Source organism: Leptosomus discolor, chromosome 6 (genome assembly GCF_034619465.1).
Source record: "Leptosomus discolor isolate bLepDis1 chromosome 6, bLepDis1.hap2, whole genome shotgun sequence".
Lineage (NCBI taxonomy): Eukaryota > Metazoa > Chordata > Aves > Leptosomiformes > Leptosomidae > Leptosomus > Leptosomus discolor.
Window position 1 is genome coordinate 24,203,272 of NC_141396.1, and position 23,046 is coordinate 24,226,317.

A 23,046-nucleotide genomic window follows, 5' to 3' on the forward strand; every position below is an offset into this window, starting at 1 on the left:
TAAATCAACCTGAATTCCTAGTCATGAACGATCATCCTGTTCGTTTGGAGGTGACTAGCATGTCATGCACAGAGAGAAGCAGAATATTGATAGCTCCAGTGTAAAAAAGTTATTTCAAACCACATGCCACATCTAGGCAGTTCATAGGACTGAGCCTAGGAGGACTGTACTTCACATCCTCCTTCACAGTATTAACATTCCTTTTCATAGGAGGTAAAAAACTGGAGGAAAAAAAAAAGCAGTTTCTTAAGTGTCTTTTATGTAGACCTGCACCACACAGAACTTCTAAAGACAGCATAATGGGATGCTACATGACTGGCTCTTCAGGCTTTCTTTCCCTTCGCTATCTTCTCCCCTGCCCTCCACCAAAAAAACCCCCAACAAACTAGCAGAAAAATTCTTTGCAACGTGGAGGCCATAAAGTTACGTGAAATATTGCTAGCATAGGTCCGCACACGGGCATTAGTCCTCAGCAGATTTACATGTTATTCTAACATGCTAAAGATCAAGAAAACAAAGCTCAAGTGCAAAGAAAGCTAAACACAATTTCTGAAAGCAGAGAAAGTCAAGCCACAATGGGCAGTACTGTCAGCTCCTAAATTTAATATACACTTATTGCCAGACCACTAATTTATTTTGTCTCGCATTCCATAACCAATGGTGGCTGAAACCTGCTAATTCAGGTAGAATAGCGACAATTCAACTTACAACATGCTGGAACATTAGGATAGCCAGATGGCAGAAAAGACAGACTGAAAAACGATAGTGGTGGATGTCCTTTGTTGGTTTTGGTTTTTTTGTTTGGTTTTGGTTTTTGTTTTTAAATCAAGCTATAGGATGGATCACTCCCAACACTGGAGTCAAAACCCCACACACTACCCTATCTTCCACTCTCCTGCTGTGGTGCTAGGAAAAGGGGGTATCTTTTGCTGAAATTTTGGAAAACAACTGTCAATAATAATAATAATAATAAAAAAAAGACACAGATCTAAGTCTTGGGACTGTCCCAGTCATCTTGTACAAAAGGAAGAAGGGATTAATCTCCCAGTGCCAAACACAAATAACCTGAAGAAATAAGTCTATAAGCCCTTTACTTTTTAAAAATAATTCCTTTCCAAACATGCCGACTTTAAGTACACACAAGTTTCTCATCCTTTTTTCCAATCTCTGATATTTGTCTCAAGGCAACAAGTTTGAAATGAATTATTGAAAAGATAAATTTTCAATTTGTTGCATAACCACATTTGTCTCTTATTACAGAAAGAGCACACAAGAACATCTAACTAGTTTTCACAGCACATGTTAATTAACCTTAATCACATTCCACCTCTCCCTAGTATTTTCCTTTTCTCTCCACTCCTCCCCTCACACAGATACTCCTTCCAACACCTCCACAGCATGATTTCTAACTGCCTTCTAATCAAAACCTGAATCACACTATTTGAAACAAGAGCAGTATCCCCAACATACACACTACTAAGTGTAGAATAGCTTTCTGGTCATCCCTTCCCGTTTTTTATTCCCTCCCCTGAACCAGCTTTCAGTTAATGACAGGTCTTCAGCTCTGTCCCATAACTTCTCATTATTCCTTCTGATAAACTAGCAGTAATCTTCTTAAATGCATTCAAGATTTCATTCCTCCTTGGGTGGCAAAGGATAGTCTTCTACTCTTGAAGACTTCATATTAGTTTGACATTATCGTACGATCAAGAGGGCTTGCAGCAGTATACCTTGTGCATCTACAGCTGTTTCCTTTGGAAAGACTTCAAATACCTTAACCATACATTAATGTGAATGTTCACAAATTCTCCAGTAGGTAGGAGACATTTGCACCAACAGACTGATTAGTTAGCCAAAGAGACACAGTGAGTGGGGAGCAGGAACTGTTTCCTGACATCCCATAATCTAAATTTTCACAACTGACTCACTTTCTCAGATCCTGAAATTCAGCCAATTTTAGAATTTACCTAAATTCTTATCTTAAGATTGCTCTTATTTTCATTCTTAGGTACAGTTGCTGATCCTAGAGATCTAAGTTTTCATTTTTGCCACCTTACTTTTACCCATTTCGGAAAGCAACCCATTGCAGATGTTATTGTCCCCGTTCCTGCAGTTACAACTGAGACAAGAAAAAAATTTTATATTCAAGTGATCCCTTTACTTTTTTGATTAGTCTTCACAAACACACACGCAAAAATCATGTGCTGTTTATTGTCATCTGTATAATAGCCTTATGTATCAGTAACAATTGCCTCTCGTTTTCAAACAGTCTCGTCACCTGGAATAACAGAAAGGTAGAGTCCAAAGGTATGCCTGACATAACGTATTACAGAGCTGTATTCCATAAGCAAAAAGCAAATCAGAGGGAAAAACAGTACAAGGAACATGCCAAAAATCTTATTCCTATAACCAGCAAACTAGACTACAACTCCTCTTAATACTACATGCTTTAGCCCACATTATTTTCCTGCCAAATGCCCACAGCTTTTTTTCTACCTACACTCTTCTTATCACTGTTATACCAAAGAACACAACTTGGACTCTTCCTAACTTGTCATGGCTTATTGTCAAGTGTTCTGGAAAGCACTTTAAAATTTGCATCTCTCTCAGTATTTCCAAGTGTAAAAGAGGGCTAATACTTCCCTGCCCAGTAGTGGTACTGGGAGGATTAAAGTATGCTTAATGAAAGCTATTGATACATTACGTAGTCGATGGGGGGAAGAACAAAGCAAGACTGAGGGTACATAGCTAAAAAAAAGCTGCAGGAACACTTTCTTGGTGGCACAGAGGAGCACAGTGCAGTGGAAGGACCTTCTTTCAGGTAGGGGGAAACAAATTTTGGGAGGACAAGGGGTGGGGAGAATCAAACTCCTGGAGAACAAAACTAAATACCCATCCCTTTCCATAGGAGAGAGCAAATTCCTAACAAAACCTTGGGAAAACCCTACTTGGAAGAGAAAGTTCCTGGCATTGGCTCCACCTTTACCAACATATGAATAGAAACCATAAGGCTGTCCTGTGCAGGAGGGGCTGCGCATGCTTCTCATGCAACCTCGACACGCTTCAATTCAGCTGTCCCTGTCGGGGTTGTCCAAGCCTGCAGATCTACTTCATTCAGCCCCCAGTTTTCCAACAACACCTATGTATGATGTGGCCCTTGAATAAAATGCTATACAATAATGCAGTCTCTGGTCAAACAGTTGGATTTCTTTTGAATGAACCAAGGAAATCTATGTTTGAACTCAAATGATGGAAGCTTGGGAGGGAAACAAAACCACAGAATTTCTGCATGCTCCTAATATTGGTATTCAGTAGAATGCCATTCTTCGCTGCATGAGGCACATTGAGGGCCTGTGTCCACACAACAGCAAGCCTACATTCATCACTGATTTTTTAGCTATTCCAAAAAGTTGAGAGAGGGAAGGATGCTGGAAATGCTGCCTTGATTTGGTATTTAAGGGACATGAACAAGAGGAGTAAACTAAACAGAAAATCTTCTTGAGGGCACAGATGAATGGTTCCGCACCCAAGTGCTGAATGACTCCTCTCCAAAAGAGATAATACCTCTGCAGAAATACGCTCTTCTAACAAGAAGAAACACCAAGTCTCAAAGGATTAGAATAATTAAAAAAAAAAAAAAAAAAAAAAAAAGGCAAACCCATCTATTTTAAGACCAAGCTCCCCTAGCAATACTAGGATAACTTTAAATTAAGCAGAGCAAGCTGTAAATACAGATCAGGCTACCAAGAAATTTCAGTGAGAGATGATTTAAAATGCACATATGCACCACACCAGGTACCACCTATAGCAGAGCCACCAAAACATTTCTATACAATAGGGCAAAACGCACCATGCGTCACTAAGTTCATGCAGCAGTTAGGAACACAAAGCAGGGAGAAAGAGACAGCATGGCTGCCTCCATTCCCTGAAGAGTCCAAAAACTTGATCCTATGTACGCTAAGTGCTCAGGTACTTCTAGGTATTGTACAGAAGCAAGACAGCGAGAAGACATTTTAAGAGGAAAAGTTACCACTCGCTAAAGCAATCTTAAATGCAAGGATTACTTAAAAACATACACAAAACCGTTTCCAAGCACTGATAACTTTGAAGACACTATCTAGTCAGGGAGGAATGTCTCCCAATCTTCCTGTAACCAAGTTCCCCTTTGGGCAGCTGGCAAGGCTCCACATCGCATGGGCACAGCACCCACCCCCTCAAGACTGTTGCCATCATTCCTGCACCACAGCCACCTGGCTTCCTGGTCCCAACGGCATCAGGCCTGAAAACCAAGTTAATATTCCCCACTACTTTGATCTAAAGCCACTCAAGGGTCCCTGCTGCCCATGCCCTCTTCCAGGAGAGCAACACAGTCATGCAAGAGCTATCTCCACATCACTGGTCTGGTGCACTAACCACTCCACATCCACTTTTCTCAGCCTCAACTGCAAGAGACCCTGGTTCCCAGAGCTACACCCAAGCAACGACTTCTATGGCTGCTCCAAGAAACCTACCTGGAAACCAAATGCCTTCCCATCTCCACTACTTCAATAATTCCTTACTGAAGGGTTCTTCTGAGCTTAATTTCCTGATCCAAGGGATGAGACAGAAAAGGATGGAGACCTGCTGCAATACGGAGAAGTGAACAGACATCTGCAGAGAAAGAAGCAGGTGCTGCTTAAGCCAATACTGGCACCAGAGACTGTGTATTGTCAACTCATGGCTTTGTTCAGCTGGGCTCTGCAATTTGCCAGTATTACATCTATGCTTTGCTAGCTATAGCTGCCATAAAGGTCGGCCTTTTTAGGTGTTGCAAGCTGCAGATCTGTGGTAGAAGAGGTGTTTAAAAAGAATAGGCACACATCTTCTCCTCTAGTCTAGACCAAGCATTTGGCAGCAACCCAGTGCAACTTAATACATCCAGTAAAAGGAGCAAATTGCCTGTTAGGGACAGCCCTGTAGACCAACACACAGCTCTGCAACACTGACATCACTAAGCACAAAAAAGAAAAAGGGCAGAAACAAACTTCAGTGCAATCAAAGAAAGGCTTCCCCCCCCCCCTTTTTTTTTTTCTTCTCCGGGCCAATTCATTTGCAACATAATCTAACACCCTGGAAGCTCAGTGAGCTTTTCACAGGGAGTCATGCTGCACAGACATTGTGGCTGTCTCCCTAATCACAGCTGATATAATGGTAAGGGACTCATGTCTCCCATGAACACCCTTACAACAGAAAGATCAGGCATGCTAGCAGTGAGTTGGGAGTCCTTTCTGCATCTCAGTGACATTTTCATCACCATAACTGGCCACGGGTAGAATATCCCAGGAAGCAAACCCTAAAAATAACTTCTTACAACAAGACAGCCAGTCCCCCAGTAAAAGGGGAGGGAACATTGCTTATACATAGTTAGCACAATTCGGTTATTATGAGACGGACAACGAATGCCCAGGCAAACAGGAGAGGCAGAGAGGAAAGAGCAGGTGGTGAATCATATATATTTCTCATGCATCACCAATGACTGTCAATAGGAGATGCTTTCCCAAGTGGAAATAAAGAAACTGAAGTACAAATCCAGAACCAAGTCTGCCCAAAATACTTCTAAGTGCAGTGACGGAGGCAGCCTTTCCTGCTAAGCACCAGAGTGAAAAAGACCATGCACTCTCCCCAGCTGCAGCCACCTTTAAGGAAGGTCCTGTGGGGCCCCCTCCAGCTCTGGCCCATAGAGCTCCAGGTGTTCCTGTGGGAAGGCATCATGCTTCCCAGCTACTTAACCGTCCAAACCATGGAGGACTTTCTTCACCAGAATATGCTCAGAACCCTGCAGCTGGGGAACCAGCAAGCAATCCTACAAGTGCTTCCAGGTATGGCTGATACCCAGACAGCCTTTCAAAGGGCTTCTGCACACTAGAAAATCAGAGGGGCAGGGGAAGAGCAGAACAGCAAGCCATCCACTCCTCAGCCACGTGCTCAAAGCCACACAGTCCCTGGCCAGCCTCTCTGACATGCGCTTGAGGGGCTGCAATCCTTGCAGAGCTCCCCCTCAGACAGCGCATATGTCCCACTTTCAGCGAGGCTATCGCAGCACATGGCCACTCTCCTCCTCCTCATACCAAGTCACTTAGCAGTTCCCAGCCTGCCAGGTACAACACCTGCACAGCCATGGCACTCCAGCTGACTCTACCGGTGGGCTTCCTCCCCAACATCATCCCCTTGCACCAGCAAGGTCACTCCGACAGCCCGTGCAATGGAGGAGGGCACAGTCATACACTTGCGACTCATGATGCCTGTGTGCGCTTCTCAGTCACGTGCAGAAGCTCACAAGCTCCAAATTGTAACAGGACATCCTGTGTGGGACGGGAGTGCACAATAAAGACACCCTGACAGGATCGGCCCTAAGCAAACGCCTGGTTAGACTTTGTGGCAGAGTGAGGAGAGAAAAAGCATGACAGAACTTTCCAGTTCCAGGGCTGTTGCCTGTTGTGCTTTTCCACATTTTCCACCTCCTGAGCAGCTGGTGCAGACACAGGCAGAGAAAGGAGGGGCTCAGCACTGTGCTGCCACCTCTTTCTCCTCCTCCTGCAAAAAGTCTTTCTGAACAAGTTTCTCTGTGCTGTGGGGCGGACCCCGCCACAACTGCAGACACAGGGCTCACTTGTGCTCGCTCTCTCTTGATTTAAAGAACTTCCCACTAACAGCTGCATTGCAGATGAACCCTCTTAAAGTGGACATGCAGTAAGCAAGACAGTAGGGCATGGAGCTGCTCCAAAGTTGACACAGCTATACCAGAGACCTCATCACTGCACACACAGCAACTGCGACCTGTGCAAGAACTCTAGCCACTCTGTCTCAATCCCACTATGCACCAAGGGTCCTGAAGTGCACAGCTTAACAAAGAGAAATTCCACCAAGCGAGCTCATTTCTGGACACAAGCTCCTTTCTTCTCCCCATCAGCTGATCACATCAGGTGCCGGTGGGTTTGGATGAACCAGCTAAATAACTATCAGACTACATCTGGTTAGCAGATAAGGTAACAGTGTGGCAAGGAGGCAGGTCTCAGCAGTGCCAAGTCACTGCAATGCAGGATCCAGGAATTCAGAGATGCAGAAGGAATAATTTAATTCCTCTGGCTCAGTCGAGCTGCATGTTTCCTTGTTCCCAAGCCAGCCTCCACCACCCCTTGATAAGCTAACTGCATCAGTGAGACCTGAATTTTGTTTCCAAGATGAGGAAGGGGTTTTAGCTGTGTTTTTCAAATGAGAAAAAACTTCAGCAGTTAACATTTCACATTTCATCAGAGAGATGAGCAGCCTGAAAAGCCTAGGAAAGCCAAGAAACTTCTTGACCATTTGTGAGATGGTGGGAGGGAAAGCTTTTTAAGCTCAGCTTTGGGACTACTGAAGAAACTAAGTGTACACAGCCACAAAGAGTTAACAAGGTATAATGCGCTTCCTTAAAGCTGGGTAACCAGCTCTGCAGCAACATAAACTGCTAGCAGCAGCCAGAGTGTCCTGGACTTGTCAGCAATATTTGATAATAGTTATCAAAGAAGCAAACTACCTTGTTCCTCTTTTTTCACATTTCTGATGCTGAACTTGGCTATCTGGAGAAGACAAACAAGCACATGATGAGGACTCGACTCACAGTCTGCCGCTGTAGAAGTGCTTCCACACAAAGGACGAGCTGATCAACACTTCACTCCTCTACATCATCCTTATTAAGTGCAAGAGCAATTCAAACAAAGAAGGCTGTGGATCATTGCTCTGCACTGATCAGGCCAACACCAAAAATTTTAATCCGGGCAACTTCACAGCAAGCAGTAAATGCAACACAATATCCTAATCTGCAGAGCTGGCAGATTCTAAGCCAGATGACACACAAGTCAAACAAAAATGGGCAGAGCTGGAAGTCACTTTTCAACCCTGCAGTCCAAAAATCAGGAATATTTAAAGCAACACAAAAGCTATGAATCACTGCTTTAACTTGGACTGAAGAAGCATATCCGTCACGATCAAGCTTTGTCTCTGCACTGGCACCAGTTATAAAATAAAGCTGCGCAACTTCAGCTCTTCTAATCTCTCCGACACAATCTCAACAGAGGACATTTGATACCTAAAGCTTACATGGAGAGGCCCCGAGGCAGGCAAAATTAAACTTAACAGCACACCAGCTCTTTGGGCAAACAACAGAAAGAAATCCAGCTTGGCATCACCAGGCTATACTCTCTGTTATACTCCAAGAACTACCTTCCAGCCAGTCCCTGTGGGTTACAGGGGCCACTAAAGACAACTTCCTTCTTCCACATCTATTTTTTCCTCCAGCCAGCCTGAGTGATTTCTTGGCCCATCACCCACATTATATGCTTTGACACAAGAGAGTAGGAGAAAAATAAAACAACAACAACAACAAAAAAAACAGAAAAAAATCCCAAACAAGATACACATGGACATTTTCAGAATGGCAGCTGCTCCACTGCAGTAGAAATGCTAAGTATATTTGGCAGGCACTGGAGACCAATACAAAAAGAGGTTTAACAAGCTGTTTTCCCTGCAAAAGCTTCCAGGGCACCCATGCTATTTGAAATGTGCATCTAGTAAGTGCGTCCCAAAGAAAGCACTGCACTATCCCCTCTGAAGTCACATTTCAAGTCAGGTGTATGACATCAGGTCTCTAACAGCAAGCACAGCAGCAGGATCAACACACACATCTCCAGAGCTGCAGGGAACTTTATACACTGACTATATTCTGCTGCACAGACAAGGAGACTCCTCACTCAGAAGCAAGACCACCAACTGCAGACCCCTCTGGAACGTTTGGCAGATTTGGAACAAAGGAACAGGTTGAGGAAATAACGTCCTTCAAGACGTAAGTCAGGGTAAAACTCACCTTCTTGAGCCACCTTAGGCTCAGTCCCCCTTGTAAGAGAGCTCAGAGGAAGGAAAAAAAACAAAACAGTACAGCTAAGTTTAAAGATTTCTAGCTCGTCTCCCTCCTTTTTTCACCTCAGACTCCAGGCTGCGTCAGACCACTTCTCCTTTTCTCACTCCTTCCCTGGGATGAAGAAAACCTCCCCCTTCAAAGGAGAGTTGTCTTCAACATCAAGAATGACATCTCTCTCTTCATGGCTATCACTTACCACAGTCTACACCCACTGACTTACCAGAGATGACAGAGTAACAGTAGAAGATAAAACATATCCAAATACTGAGTTACTCCACTAGACAAGCTGCAGCCTACATGAGCTAACTCAGGTGCCCAGTAGACGAATGGAAGTGAGGGAAGAGAAAGGATCCTTTCCACAAGCTTTCAGGAACTGGCTTTGGAGGTTTAACATCCTTGTTCTCCCTCATGGCCTGTATTCACAAGGACTTAAAAAGCCCATTGGGATGTGGGCTCATGGGAAAGACCTATACCATTAATTTCCAAAGATATTAATGTCTCATTTAATGAATAAATGTTTTAAGTTGAAGAAGCCCTTCTAGAAAGAAACTAGATTTAATTACCACAATTCTCTCTTACTAAGTCTGCAGACAAATATTTTATGCTAGTACGTGTACTGCTGCACCTACGTTTGGCAGGCACGACCAGATAGGTCTTTCCTGAAGCAGCCTGCAAAAAGGTACCATAACTTGTAGTACTGCAAACAACCAAGTGGTACCTTTTGAGCTATGGGCCACTGAGATTTTGGGCACTGAGGGCAGAGATCCCCTCAACGAGCTCCTCGCTCCCCAGCCAACTGCAAATCACTAATTCTTCTAGGACCAGTCCTTATAATGGCCAACCTCCACAAAGGAGGCTGCAGCACAAGGTAGTGATAGGACTTCTCTCAGATTACAGTGAGGGGAAAACTGCCTAAGCCTAGCCTTTCTCATGCACGCCTGCCCACCACGCTATCAGCTCTGATACGCAGGGACGCCATTCAGCTCTGGGAAGGAAAACCAGCAGGGACAAAAGCAGTATGCAGGGTCAAGACCAGTATTAGCCCTAATAGTGCTGACATGGTTTTGCATCAGACATTTTCAATGACAACAGCCTTGTGTTATTGATAACACTAGTGCAGGCTGCTTAGCTTCACGTTCAATAGCCTGAAACCTGCAGGCAACACTGAAACTTGACTATTTGCACCAACTCTGATGCAGACAAGCTCTAAGCATAAAGTAGAGAACTGGAGTTATTTGTGGGTATAGGGAATAGAAAAAGGGCCAAAAAAAAAAAAAAAAAAAGACACCTACCTTTTCCCACTTCTTAGGTTTCACCTGCCAAAACAATGCCAATCCCGCCAATTTACCCAGTGAAAGCAGAATGCACTCACCTCCTCTTCAAAGAGAGGATCTGTCAGAGCAGTATAGCCCAGAGTTTAGACTGGTAAAGGAGTCTGAATCTGCCCCCTCGCCAGCCCATTGGCTATAGGAGAGCGAGCCTGCTATTTCTCACTAGGATGCTGTCCTTCGTTAATACGTCATCACCCACCCTCCTCCCCTCCCTTCTCTCTTATGAGAAAGTTTAATCCTTTGGCTCGCACGCATCTGGTAAATTTTTCAGTCCCTGTTTGCCACTGTCATCATGGCAACAGCCCCCCAGAGATAACCCAGAGCTTTGCCACAGCAGGCAGGCTGCCACTCCCTGCCTTCCCTGCCACTTAGCCTTTGGCTTAGTAGGCGTACAAAGAGCTATGCCTACTCCCAGGCTCATCTTTGCGGACACCCTCCTTCCCTAGGGATATGTTTGTATGGGTTTTGTTCTTCTTTTAAATTAACTGTGTCTTCATTCCCATAATACCTACTCTTCTCCAACATAGCTCCTAGCTCAATTTTTGTGACTCTGACAGAATCACACTAACAGCAACACTGCAAAGATAGATGCTACCTTTGCTGCCCTGGAGAAAAATGGTCTTGTGTTTAATAGCCAAACCACCTGTGCCTTCTAGCAAAGAGAAAAGATTAGCTAGCACCCTTCTCAGAAGCAGGACACTAACCTGGACTTGTCCCAGTGTCACTGCTAAGCAAACTCCAGCCACAGCAAAGACAAGACAGCCCAGGGCTGCGGGTGCTTGAGCGACAGCTAACTCAAGATGGGAACTTTGGATTGAAGCAGCAGGACAGCGGGTCCCTGCTTTGGAGAGATATGTAACTCATGCTCTCAGGAACATAACGCGTAACTGCTCAGAGTACAGTATCACATCCATATGCACACGCACACACACATTCTCTGAAAGGTCATCACATTTACTCAACTCACATCTCAGAGACGGGGAATTCTTCTGACTCTGCCAGAAGCAGAGTGAGACGGATCCTGACACGAGGAGTGAAGTCATAGTTATCTCCTCCTTTCCTGACTCCCTCATAAAAAGGCAAGATCCAACATTAACCAGCTCTCCTTACATCTCTGAATTATTCTGAGTCATCAGTACTTAGCCACTTGTACCAGCCACCATCTTCCCCAGTCTGCTCATCTAACAAGTGGGAGTAACAGGAATTCTGCAATATTCTCTGGGAGGAAAAGGGGAGGGTAAAGCAGCATTACTAAAGTGATATTTTCAATCAAAGCATTATAGATCAATACAATTATTGGTTAAAGTAACTGATCCACAAGAGACAAATGAACATACAAAACAAAATCAAAATTAAACCAGAAAGAAAGTGAGTCGGAGAGGAACAGGTGGAAAAAGCTATGAGGAATCAAAATCTAGCAACTATAGACTCAGTTTCTCCAGAAAGCTAAATCCATGCCTCACTGATCTTTGGCTACCTTCAGTGTTCAAAAAGCTGATTTCTAAAAATCTGCTGGACCATTTCTTCAGAAGTATTCTGCTACTGTTCTCCAAAAATCATGTAGGCAGCAATATCAGAATGCTTGGGGAGCCTGAACAGAAGTGTACAGTGATATTCAACAGACAGTAAATTTAAGAAGGTACAAAAAGGAACCCAAGGTCAGCCTAACTCATAGGACCCCATATTTTGAAGCATTAAGCATATTGTCATAAGGGCCAGCAGGAACTACAGTTGTTTAAGTTACAGCTTGACATTTCCTCCATACACTAAAAAAATCTAGTGAGCACTTCAAAACTTTTAAGTATGCATTTGCCCATCAGAAACCAATGGGCCTCTGCTTTCCCCAAGATGACTACTCTGGGCACTGACATCACTTCTTTTGCAGGCAAACACACAATGAGGGGAGATATTCCACATTTCTTTTTATGACATTCAAGGCTTCTTTCTTGTGCTGGTGATCCTGGTGCCAGCTGATACATTGCCCTCTTCCCCCAGCCAAGCCAACAGCAATAGCTCATTCTATAGTCAAACACTGGCAAATTAACATTTTGTTGTAAAATCTGTTATCTTGGTGAAAATCAGGAGGTTTCAAGAACAGAGGAAAGAAAAATAACACCTGAAACACCAAAACAGGTGATAGACCAGAATTAATGAAAATGGAGGGGATGCCCTGGTTGTTCGGGTTGTGAAACAGATAGATGGTGCTCACAGGTGGCACAGTGGAGACAGACAGGAAGACTAGCATGCCTTCCTTTTAAAAATTGTCTTCACCCAATTTGCAGGGCTAGAAAATCTAAAATACTTCCAGGGTGTGGAAGTGAACAAAAAGATTGTCACGGTCCTCTCCTAAAACAGTAGTGCTAACCCACTGTTTGGGGGGGAGTGTGGGGGTGGAGAGCAGTCTTCAGAAAATTCTTTATGATCCACAGGTAAGTCCTCCTCTGGCAGTGATGGTTTTGGTACTGTCCAGAGAAGGATTAAATTTGAAGGCAGTGAAATTTCCACACTACAAACCAAAACCAACAAAAAACCCCATAGCTTTTCCACTGGATCCTTCTTAGAAGAAATTCAAGCAGCTCTCCCTGTCCCAAATATCCACAGTGTGTTCAACATCCTGCTCTTCACTGGAGGGACACCTGGAAATATTTCAATAGCAGCTCGCTGATAGTAGTAAATGCTCCAACGCCAAGGGCTTCGGGACACGTGCAGGAGTTAGTCTAATCACATCTCTGCCATACATAAATCCAGTTTATATTGGGAAAACAAGAAACCTGACTCCCTCACCAAGACCCTTTCTCCAACCTCACGTGGAGGCAGTAGGAAGTCCTGTCCAATCTGTGTGCCCACTGCTCCCCCCCCCTCATTGTTAATGCTGGAAATTTAATACTCAACGTGACCACTGAGAAGACAGACACGAGCTGAAATCCTGCCTGCTCCGTTCCAGCTCCTTTATAAAATATACAGCGTAAACTGAGAGGCAACCTGGGGTAACCCCAACCATCACTGACATTCACAGTGGGAGGAAGCCAGCTTCTGGCCATAGCTAGCCACAGCAAAAGCAAGGCTTCCACCACTCTCCACCCTCCCAATCTCTGCCAGCTCTCATGACAGGGTGCTCTCCTGCCCACACAAATGTGTTGGGGCAGGCAAAAAGCCAGGCTGACCCTCAGCAGCCCCCCGATCAAGGTCCCAGCCCCAGCCTCTCCTCCAAGGTCAAGGTCTCTGCTTTTACACACAGCCCTCCTCTTCTCTAGACACCTCTTCCAGTGATATTTCCCCTAGTGACATATACCTCTTGAAGCCCTCTTCCCCTAAGCAGGGGGTTGCAGGTGCAAGTGGGGAGGAAGAGGAGGAGGAGGCAGGCTGCTGGCAGAAGGTAGAAGGCTGCAGTTTCTGACATGAGCGGAGCAGCCCCACCACCACATGCGTGTGCACTGTGGTGCAGAGCAGAGAGTTCAGCCACTTTCTATCCACGCACCCACCCCACCAAGGATTCCATCAGCCCCCCGCTGCAGTGCCCAGCCCCTTACAGTCATCCCACCAGGCAGCCCCCAGCCACACACACTGCTCTGAGGGCAGTACTCTCTGCTCTGCGCTCTACATCCCTCCATGTGCATAAGAACCTCCAAAAAAGTCCTCAGCCATCACTGTAGCTGATCTCCCATATATGCTCCCTAATCATAGCATCTCTTGGACTCCTCACAGGCAGCAGAGAGGAGGAGCTGGGGCACGGGGAAGCTCTTCACACTCAGCCTAAGGCCCACCCTGAAGGAAGGACAGCTCCTCTCCCACACCAAATGACCAGATCTGATTCGGCTGCTCAGCAAGCACAGCCGCGCAGACACGGCTCGATTCACCGTCCCCTGCAAGAAAGGACATTTGTCCCCAGCCTACAAACACAAGCACAAGCACACAGCGAGGACACCTACTACTGGACATCTATGTACGAGTTCAGATTTGCGCTTCAGCCATCTGTGACTGGTGTGTTGGGCTTCCTTGCTTTCTCACAGCACCGATTTGCCAGGCTGCAGTGCACCACCGCTGCGTGCATCTAATTGAAGCGGGTGTGCTGTAGTCCATGGGGGATTTCAAACCTGTCAGCCACAAGAGCAGTCCAAGAGAGTCCTAACTCAAACAGCGACTAAGAACATTTACAGAGCAGATCAAGATAGAGGTTAGGAACTGATGCTGCTAAACTTCCTCTGCAGCATTCAAGCTCAATGTTTCAGCATCCAGGGAAACTAGTACTGACATCTCCAACAAAACACACTGTAAAGTCCAAATCCGCAACTGCTATGGAACTGAAAGCCAGGACAAGAGAGGTGTACAAACAAAAGCTAAGTTGGAAATGTGAAGAGAGCGCTTTTTTCCTGTTTGGGGTTTGATACACAGAAGTAATTCCCTACTCTTCCCACAATCCACATGATCTCCTACAGCAACAACAACAAAATAACTGGGTAGACTGCAAATTTTGATCTGGTTTACAAATTTGGAAAGATGGAAAGCAGGAACAGAATCCACCTCTTTATTCCACAGGCAAGTGCAAAGCTACAGTAAAGAGAAAGCAGTGAAGCGGTCTAACTTCCAAGACAGCTGCTTTTCATTTTTTCATCAAGAGAAGTCACTTGCAAGAGTTGAAAGATAAGGATTTTCAGCAGCAAATGAAATTTAACAATAGATGTAACATACAGAGATTTCTTCCCCCACACTTAAAAAACAAGGGCCAAAAATCCTACACATGGTGGCAGGATCACTATACACTATTTGGTATAAACACCATTCTAAAAATTATCACAGGAACGAGCTCTGCTTACCTCTTTCCAATGCAGGACTACCTCTTAAAGTATATGCTGGAGAGTAAAATCCTGGATATTTCCCTACTGCTACTAAAGCTACTGCTTCTCTCTTGATCCTTTTGATCACTGCAAGCAATTTTACTCCATTTGAACTTCACTGATGCCCAGGAACCGAAGCACTACTGGCTATGAATTTCCATGTTCAAAAAGTATTCTGGTGACACCCACAAGATAACTTCCAAAAAGTTACAGTTATTACTTCCTTCTACCCACAGCTCTGGTAAAAGTCTGTGCGTTCAATCCCACAGGAATTTCAGATGACTGAAGCATTGTATTTCTCCCATGAGTAATAACCACTGCTCTTACATGTCAGCTGAATGCTAAGGTAAAATCTGTTTCCCCTCCTGTTCCACATGCACTTGGCCCCTATTTAACATTAAAGTTCTTGGCATACTCCTCACTGGGCAGTCTTAAGCATCAACACAATATGAATAATAGCAAATACTTCATTAAAGCTGAAATGTGGATATCAATCTAGACCAGCTCTTACTGACAAGACTAATTTAAAGAGAGAGAGAACAAGCACCCAAAAGTCATAGACAATAGAGAAACAGAGACTCTCCTCTCAATGCCTGACTTCATATTTTACAAATGGTGAAGCTTACTAGACTTAAGTTGTTAGGATCGCCCTTCACAAAGACCAGCCCCGCATTCATCCTCCTTGCTTTCACAGAGAAGCCCTGTAACAGCACCATGCCTCTTCAATTCTTCACTGCTTTAAGAAAACAGTTTGATAAACACATCAAGTAATACAGAACCCTTTAAATGCATACAAGTGTTCCCTGTGTTCCTTTCTCTCCTTTTCAGCTACGTACAGCAAGCTATTTAGCACTTTCCAGTCAGTTATCTAGTATTTCTTCATCAAGAGTGAAATAAAGGTATCAACAAGTACTGCAGAAGGAGAGCAAGGCTTTGTTACTGTTTCTCTGGACATAATCAAGGGAAGCACTACAGCAGGCAAAACTTCTGTGAAGCAGCAATGGGCTAGACATACTCCTCAGGAGCAGAAAGACGCTGGCTCTTGAAATAGCATCAGGTATCTACACAGGTTCAAATTCTGCTAAAGAAGGTACAAAACGTTTGATGTAGCTATGCTTAGATTGCAGAGGGTCTCCACATGAGGGGATATTCTGGCGCTGTAATCAAGCCTAGAAGAAAACCAACGACTCAGGAGGCAGGTCAGGAGGGTGGGTTAACCTGTGCAACAGACGGGCATGCAGCTGGGTGTGCAGGAGAGCCCCGTGCATACGTATTACCGGGCAGAGACATGGCCTCCCTGGGGAGAGATGCCAGCTCAGGGAAAGGAAGCATCAGGCAACATATATCCAGGATATTGCAAAATTAACGCCATAATTCTCCTCCTGTGGGAGACAGCTTTCTAAAATGCCTTTCCCTGAGACTTTCATTTTCAGGTTGCTGAATTGAATCTCCCTAATCACTGCTTTACAGCTGCAATGTCTAAATAGCACGCATTTTTCCTTCAGTGTTTTAAAGACCTATTCCAAGGTGAATTCACTAAGTTTCTATCAAAATATTCAGTCCCTTTTTGCACTAACGACTTGAGCTATCAGCAAACACAGCTGGAATAACTGAGGAACCTATATATTCAGCTGAAGTCACCATCCACTTTTCACTGTAAATGCAGATTCTTTAGTCCTCAAATAAGACTTCAACAAAACCTGACCAGTCCCTTGTCTTTGAAATTCTTCTGTACTAGCAGAAACATTCATTTCCTTTCTTGGCTCTCCCCACACTTGCCCTCTACCTAACCAATACCTCCATAAGTAAAACACTGCCAGCTGCCTCAAGTTATGTAGCTGAGAACCAGGCTAGTATCATAGAATGTATTTTATTTATAGGAACGTATGAAATCTAGAAAGTAAGTCATAGATCAAAACATGGCCTGCATTCACCCATACTTACTTCTCCTACTTGCTGTGTCATAAAACTGTCATCACCTTAATATGAAAACCAATTAGAATCTATATATTTCGCCTCTATAACTCATTAGGTGGCCAAACACTTAAAAACTGACTCAATCGGTTCTTCTGCTACTACATTTCTGAATTTTGTTTCAACTATATTAATGCTGCAATTTTCCTCATTTTTCTTATCTCCAGCGTTAACTTCAACACAATCTCCTTTGTAAGAAAGCGGTTTCTCTTTTGCGATCAGTTTATCAAGCTACCCTCTGCCTTCTCTAAGCAGGCTTGTATCAACTAGCGTCTGAGAAGATGGCTCTCCCGAGCTTCCGTCCTCACTACAGGATGGACAGGGAACTCTGCGGAGTGAACACAGCATTAAGGGCCGTCAGCAAAGCAAAGCCACCCTTCAAAGCTCTCCCATATGAAGCTGAACTAATTTTGAACTCAAAGAGATTGGATATCCCACCTACATCAGCGGGCACTGTCACCTGACCATGGAGGGGACACTAATTCTCACAGGACCTGCAGCCACCCCCTACACAATCTAGGGCTCCACTGGTTGGTCCCCAACACGACCCCACTCAGGCTAGACACTGAAACAACACATTATCACATATGCTTACTTCCATAAGTCAAAAAAACCCCCTCAACCTTCATGGCATGGCACTCTACTTCCAACACTACTTGTGCATACAAAGTAAAGCAAATGGAAATTTTTCACCATTCTTCAAGCCATCTTCTGCTCTTATCATCACATTTCATATTCCAGCAAAAAGGGGAATACATATTCTATTTTTCTCTTTCATAGGGATTAGGCAAAACATTCTTCATTTCTACATCATTTATCAAGATAATTTGCCTCCTCCTCCTGCTTTTTTTTCCATTTCTCAGTCAACCCCCCACTAAGCCATCTATTCAACTACCAAGACAGTCAAGGGCCTAATACGTTAATTTTGTCAAATCTGAAAGGCCTCTAAGGACTTAGATCTTGTCTTGTTCACCTCTTCTAGAAACAGTCACCTCTGGTGTCTCAACTTGTTGCACTCTCTGCTTTCAGCATCATTCATCACAGTTCAGTTTCTCTCATTCTCCCTCTCATCCAACCCACCCAAGAAGCAACTTGAATCCCTGTAAGAGATTCCCTACACACTAGAAGACAGATGTTCCCTGTGTACTGTGCGTGTACAAGGTGCGTTACCCTTTGTGCATATGTACATCCCTGAAAAACAGAAGACCAACAGTTTGGGGGAAGAGTTAAGATTTTTTTCTGTCTTCATAAGACTACAGTCTGGTTTCAGTTTTGGAAGTCTCCAAGACTAACGAAAGCAAAAATACTTGTTCTATTTTGTTGAGAAGTCAAATTTAGAAGATTTCTCCATCCAACCTACTTCTGCCTTTGAAGGCAAACTTAGTTTCCAAACACACCACCTTTAACTACAGCATGAAAGAAGCAAGGCATATAGCATCTATTCGTCAAAAAAAATAATCACACCTGTTCTGGTAAGAGCCATCTCCTAGGTAGAAAAGACATTCAGCAAAAACAATCTGCAACACTTCTCTTTATTATGAGTGATCGGTACACAGACACATAGATAAATCTTCTATAAACACACCTCTAGCTCAGCTTGCAGAAGGTCTCAAAAAGAACAAAAAACCCCATCAGAGTATCCATTTCCAGATACAGGAAATTTTCTATCATTCTACGCTACTTCCTTTCAATCTCCTCTTTGCCGCACAACTCAATTGTTTTGTAACACTGAAATAATGACCAAGACAATCAACTTCAGATCCCCTAAACTTATTACAGCTTCAACTCCAGTGAAGTATTCTCTATTAATAAAAGGAAGAAGGGTAGATTGAGACACTAACCTCTGGCTGATAGTTTTTTGGTGTTGATGATTTTTGCAGCATATTCCTGTGATGAACTTTTCTTTACACACCTGCGGACCACAGAGAAGGCTCCCCTAGAAGAAAAATAAAGAGGGTAGGAGCTATGAAACTGAAAATGAGAATACAACAGCGGCAATTTCTAACCCCGGAGCAGACTAGATTAAGGACAGGGTAGAAGGCATACAGAGGAGGGAAACAACACATGAGAATCTGATGAACAGCGCATGCTGTCTGATCAGCAAATAAAACCTAGTCTACATGGTACTCAAGCCTCCTGAACACCCCTCAAGCCCCCTCACAGACAGCGCAGTAAGAACAGCACACTGTGCAGAGAGAGAGACCATACGGGCACAGAAACAGGACATGAAGGGACTGATGAACGGGAGACGCAGCCCAGAACAACGCTGAAAACACTAGCCATTAAGTCCATTTCCCGAAGGTAGCATCCCCAGCAATTACATCAGACACCCAGGACTCATTTCTCCCACGTTCATGTGCTAGCTCAGTCACGAAATCACTGCAACACTTTGCAGAAGTTACTAGTTCTTTTACATCTCTCTACCCACCTGCAAAATGGGGATAAGCATGTACCTATTAACGAAGTAAGTAGGAAGCTACGAGGCTTTGTATATTTTATCAAGCTGGAACTACTGATATTATTACAACTATTCCAAAGAGCCACTTGGAGAAGAGGTCTGAGAGAGAGGGAAGAAGGATTTCTGTGAGGAAAAAAAGAGATAATACAACAGAGAACAAGGTGAAAATGTAGGGACTCAAAATCTACAGGACTACACTAATGAACACTTGAAGGCAGCCCCTTCTTAAAAAAAAAATCAAAACCAAACCAAACAAACAAACAAAACCAAAAACAACCAACAAAACAGGGTGGGAAAAGAATAACAACTGGCTTGACAGGAAATATCTGAAAAGCGGAAAAGGACAAGTAAGAGAAAGAAGAAAATTTCAAGTCCTTCAGACCAGGAACGCGAACTCACATCTATGGACAAATGCATGTATTTAAAGTGTAAGAAAGGGGAACAGAAGCTGCACAAGGGCCTCACAAGACAGTTAGCCCTACGGAGAGCCTAAAATAGCTTGAATCCCCCCGATACTGCAGAGCCTGTCTTTTTCTCCCCTTCCTCAACCTCTACGTACAAACCAATAAGCAGCAAGGTGAGCAGCAGCACCGGGGCCCGGGCTCGGTGACACACAGCTGCAGCAGTGTGGGGAGGGACGGGGACACCGGGCTGGAGAGAAGAGATGCAGCAAAGCCCAGCAGTTGGTGCAGGAAAGGAGGGAGGGTGGGAGCAGCAGCACCCAGGAAAGCACTGTCCCCATAATCCTACCCTGGCCGTTGCTACGCTGCTTTCCTGTCCCACAGGGTTCCCCTGCAAAGCCCTGTCCCAGGGTGCAGCAGCAGGTCTGCCAATGCGGAGACAAGTGCGGAGAGACGGAGGGAAGGGGAGTGGGAGGGAGAAGCGCGGTGCAGCAGCACCTGGTCCTTTCACAGGGACAAGGAAGTGGGGACCGAAGCACCGCAGAGTGGCAGGAACAGTGCCGTGTCCCAGCGCAGAAACAGTTGAAGGGAACGGCGTGTAGCAGGGAGACAGTGCGGGGAGAAGGAGGCGGCAGCCTGTTCCTGAGGAGGGCAAGGGGGGAAGAGAGGAAATCCCGGGGTGCAACAGGAGCGCGCAGCCCCAGGCTGCGGGGACACCCCATCCAGCGGCGGGGACGACCCAGGGGCGCAGAAACACCTCTTCCTCCAGCAGCGATGCCGCTGGGGTGGACGGGGGCTTGGAGAGCAGGATTACAGCGCGGCAGCTAATCCTCCTCCGGCTCCCGGGAGAGCCGGGGCGCCGGCACAGGGCTCCTGGCGGGTCCTGGGGCCGTGGCGGGCGGCGGGGCGCGGCGCGGGGCGCGCAGCGGGCTCCGTACTTGCCAAGCTCCTCGTAGAGCTGGTACTCGTCGGTGAAGCGGGTGCACGTTGCCGTGGTGGCCATGTTCGGGCTGCGGGAGGCTCAGCGCCGCTGAGGCATGGGGCAGGGCGGCCGGGACGGGCCAGGATGGGCCGGGCGGGCGCGCTGCTCGGCGGCCTCCCTCCTGGCTCGGCGGGGCGGCACGGGCTCCCCCCGCGCCCGGCTCGGCGCTCCCCGCTCCGCCGTGCACAGTCACCGCTCGCCGGGGAGGGGAAGGAGGCTGAGCCTGGCCAGCACCGCGAGAACTGGCTCGGAGACACCCCGCGCCGGCCCCCTCCCTCCACCCCTCCGCCGGCCCCGGCCCGCCGCGGGGTGTGGCCGCCGGGGGCGCTCCCGGGGCGCCCGCAGCGCCGCCAACGCCGCCGCCCGCGCGGGGGGCTGCAGCCGGGCGCGGCCGCCTCCCCCCGCCCGCGCCCGCCGGAGCGGGCACTGCAGTCAGCGCCCCCGCCCCCGCGCACGGAGGGGCGGGCAGACTGCGGCGGGCTCGGCGCGCCCCCCTCCCGCCCGGCGAGCGGCTTGGAGGCTGCGGGGCCGGGAGGGGACCCCCGGCCGGGCGCACCGCGGGGTATTTCGCTTGCTTCTCGCCGCGGCGGCGCCGGGCCGGGGCCGCAGCGCCCGGGGCGGGGAGCGGCGCGGCCGGATAAACTTCCTGCGTGCAGCGGGAGGGGAGGGGGGGGACACCGCCTTCCCCCGGGCGCACGTTGGCGGGGCTAGCGGCGGGCTGGCAGCGCCGGGCCGCCTGGCCTCTGCGTGCCCTGGCCCGCGGGCTGCCGCCTCGCTCCCAGCCGCTGTGTACGTGCTCCGGCTGGCGGAGGAGGAGGCGCGGGGAGGGAGAAGAGGCAGCTCCCGGCCGCAGCCGGAGGCCGCCGCCCAGCGCAGGGGACCCAGGGCTGTGCGTTGCCCCCTGCGAGAAGGGGAACCGTGGGCCCACGCCCTCCTCCTGATCCACCTCGAAGTTGGGCCCGGCGTGCTCCTGAGGGGGCAGCGCTGTCAGGCTGCCCGACCTTGGGGTGCGTGTGGGAGTCCCCAAGGAAATGAACCATCTGGTGCAGAGGTAGAGCGGTAACACACGAAATGTCTTGAAACTGCTGAAGGATGAGACCCGGCATTCGCACACTTGTATGGTTTATGGCGATGACACTTGGACGCAGAAGACAAACAGAAATCATCAGTCTCCAACTGGAAAATAAAACAAACCAGACTCTGTTCTGTCTGTACTAGCATACCATCTGAGAGTGCTGTCTGCAGTGCCTTTATAAGCAAGTTTATTTTCACCTCTTACTTAAGTGAGTCTCTATCTGAACAATTGCCAAATCTGCTTAATATGCAGATTTATATAGGGCAGTCACTGATCCAGCCGGAGAGGGAAGGACTGCCCTGGCCTCCTGCACAACTGCGGGCAGGAGCTGTGTCAAGAACATACAGAGAGACAGATGAGTGTACCATAAGCCAGGAGCAGTATTAAACTGATCTGAAAATGAAAAGTACTGTATAAGTAGCATGCATTAGTGCTCTGTGACTGGACTGCAAAATCGTCATGTTATTCAATCACACAAAAAGCAGTGACAGCAGCCACCAGTATATTCCCCCCACTCTCCATCTCCAGGTTAAATGCAGCCGGCCCAGTGCTGCAAAGTCTACACCTAAGTGATGCAGTGGGCAAAAATTCACCCAGCCTATGCAGAAAGTAGATAGCAAAAGTAGGACAACATAACAGTAGCATTACAACAAAGCAATACCTCTAGAAGGTGATTATAAAACAACAGCATTCTGTATCTTATACCATACCAGCATTTAAACCTGGAAACCTGCTGACCCAGCAGAATAATTCAGAGAGCCAACAAATGATCTAGCCAACAGGTGCCAATCAGTGAATCTGCCTCCTGCCGAGCTAAACCTGCTCCGACAGTCTCATTCAGCAGCCCAACAGTTTCTCTAACAGCTGGAAGAGTTGCAGACAAGGAGGAAAGCAGCCTGACAACCCACGGTCCTTACCGGGAGAATCAGCTGGTAACATGAAAGTCAAGTGGGAGATTCTAGATGCAGTGGTGGGCAATGTTGCTGATACGCAACCTGCAGTGCACTTCCATCATCCAAAATGACATTAGATGTTCTTTGTGCAGGAAAGGTGAG

General features: G+C 46.6%; 1 protein-coding gene across 5 annotated transcripts in view; it reads right to left on the minus strand.

Annotated features, from left to right (window-relative positions):
* Positions 1-20,937, minus strand: part of CAMK2G (calcium/calmodulin dependent protein kinase II gamma) — a 121,592-nt gene extending 100,655 nt beyond the window's left edge. For all 5 annotated transcript variants that reach the window (XM_086467200.1, XM_086467198.1, XM_086467199.1 and 2 more), the window contains exons 1-2: positions 20,873-20,937; positions 18,917-19,011 (exon numbers count right to left, since the gene is read on the minus strand). In XM_086467200.1, the coding sequence (XP_086323326.1) occupies positions 18,917-19,011; positions 20,873-20,937 (160 nt within the window). The remainder of the gene's footprint in view (positions 1-18,916; positions 19,012-20,872) is intronic.
* Between the last annotated feature and the right edge of the window lie 2,109 nt (positions 20,938-23,046).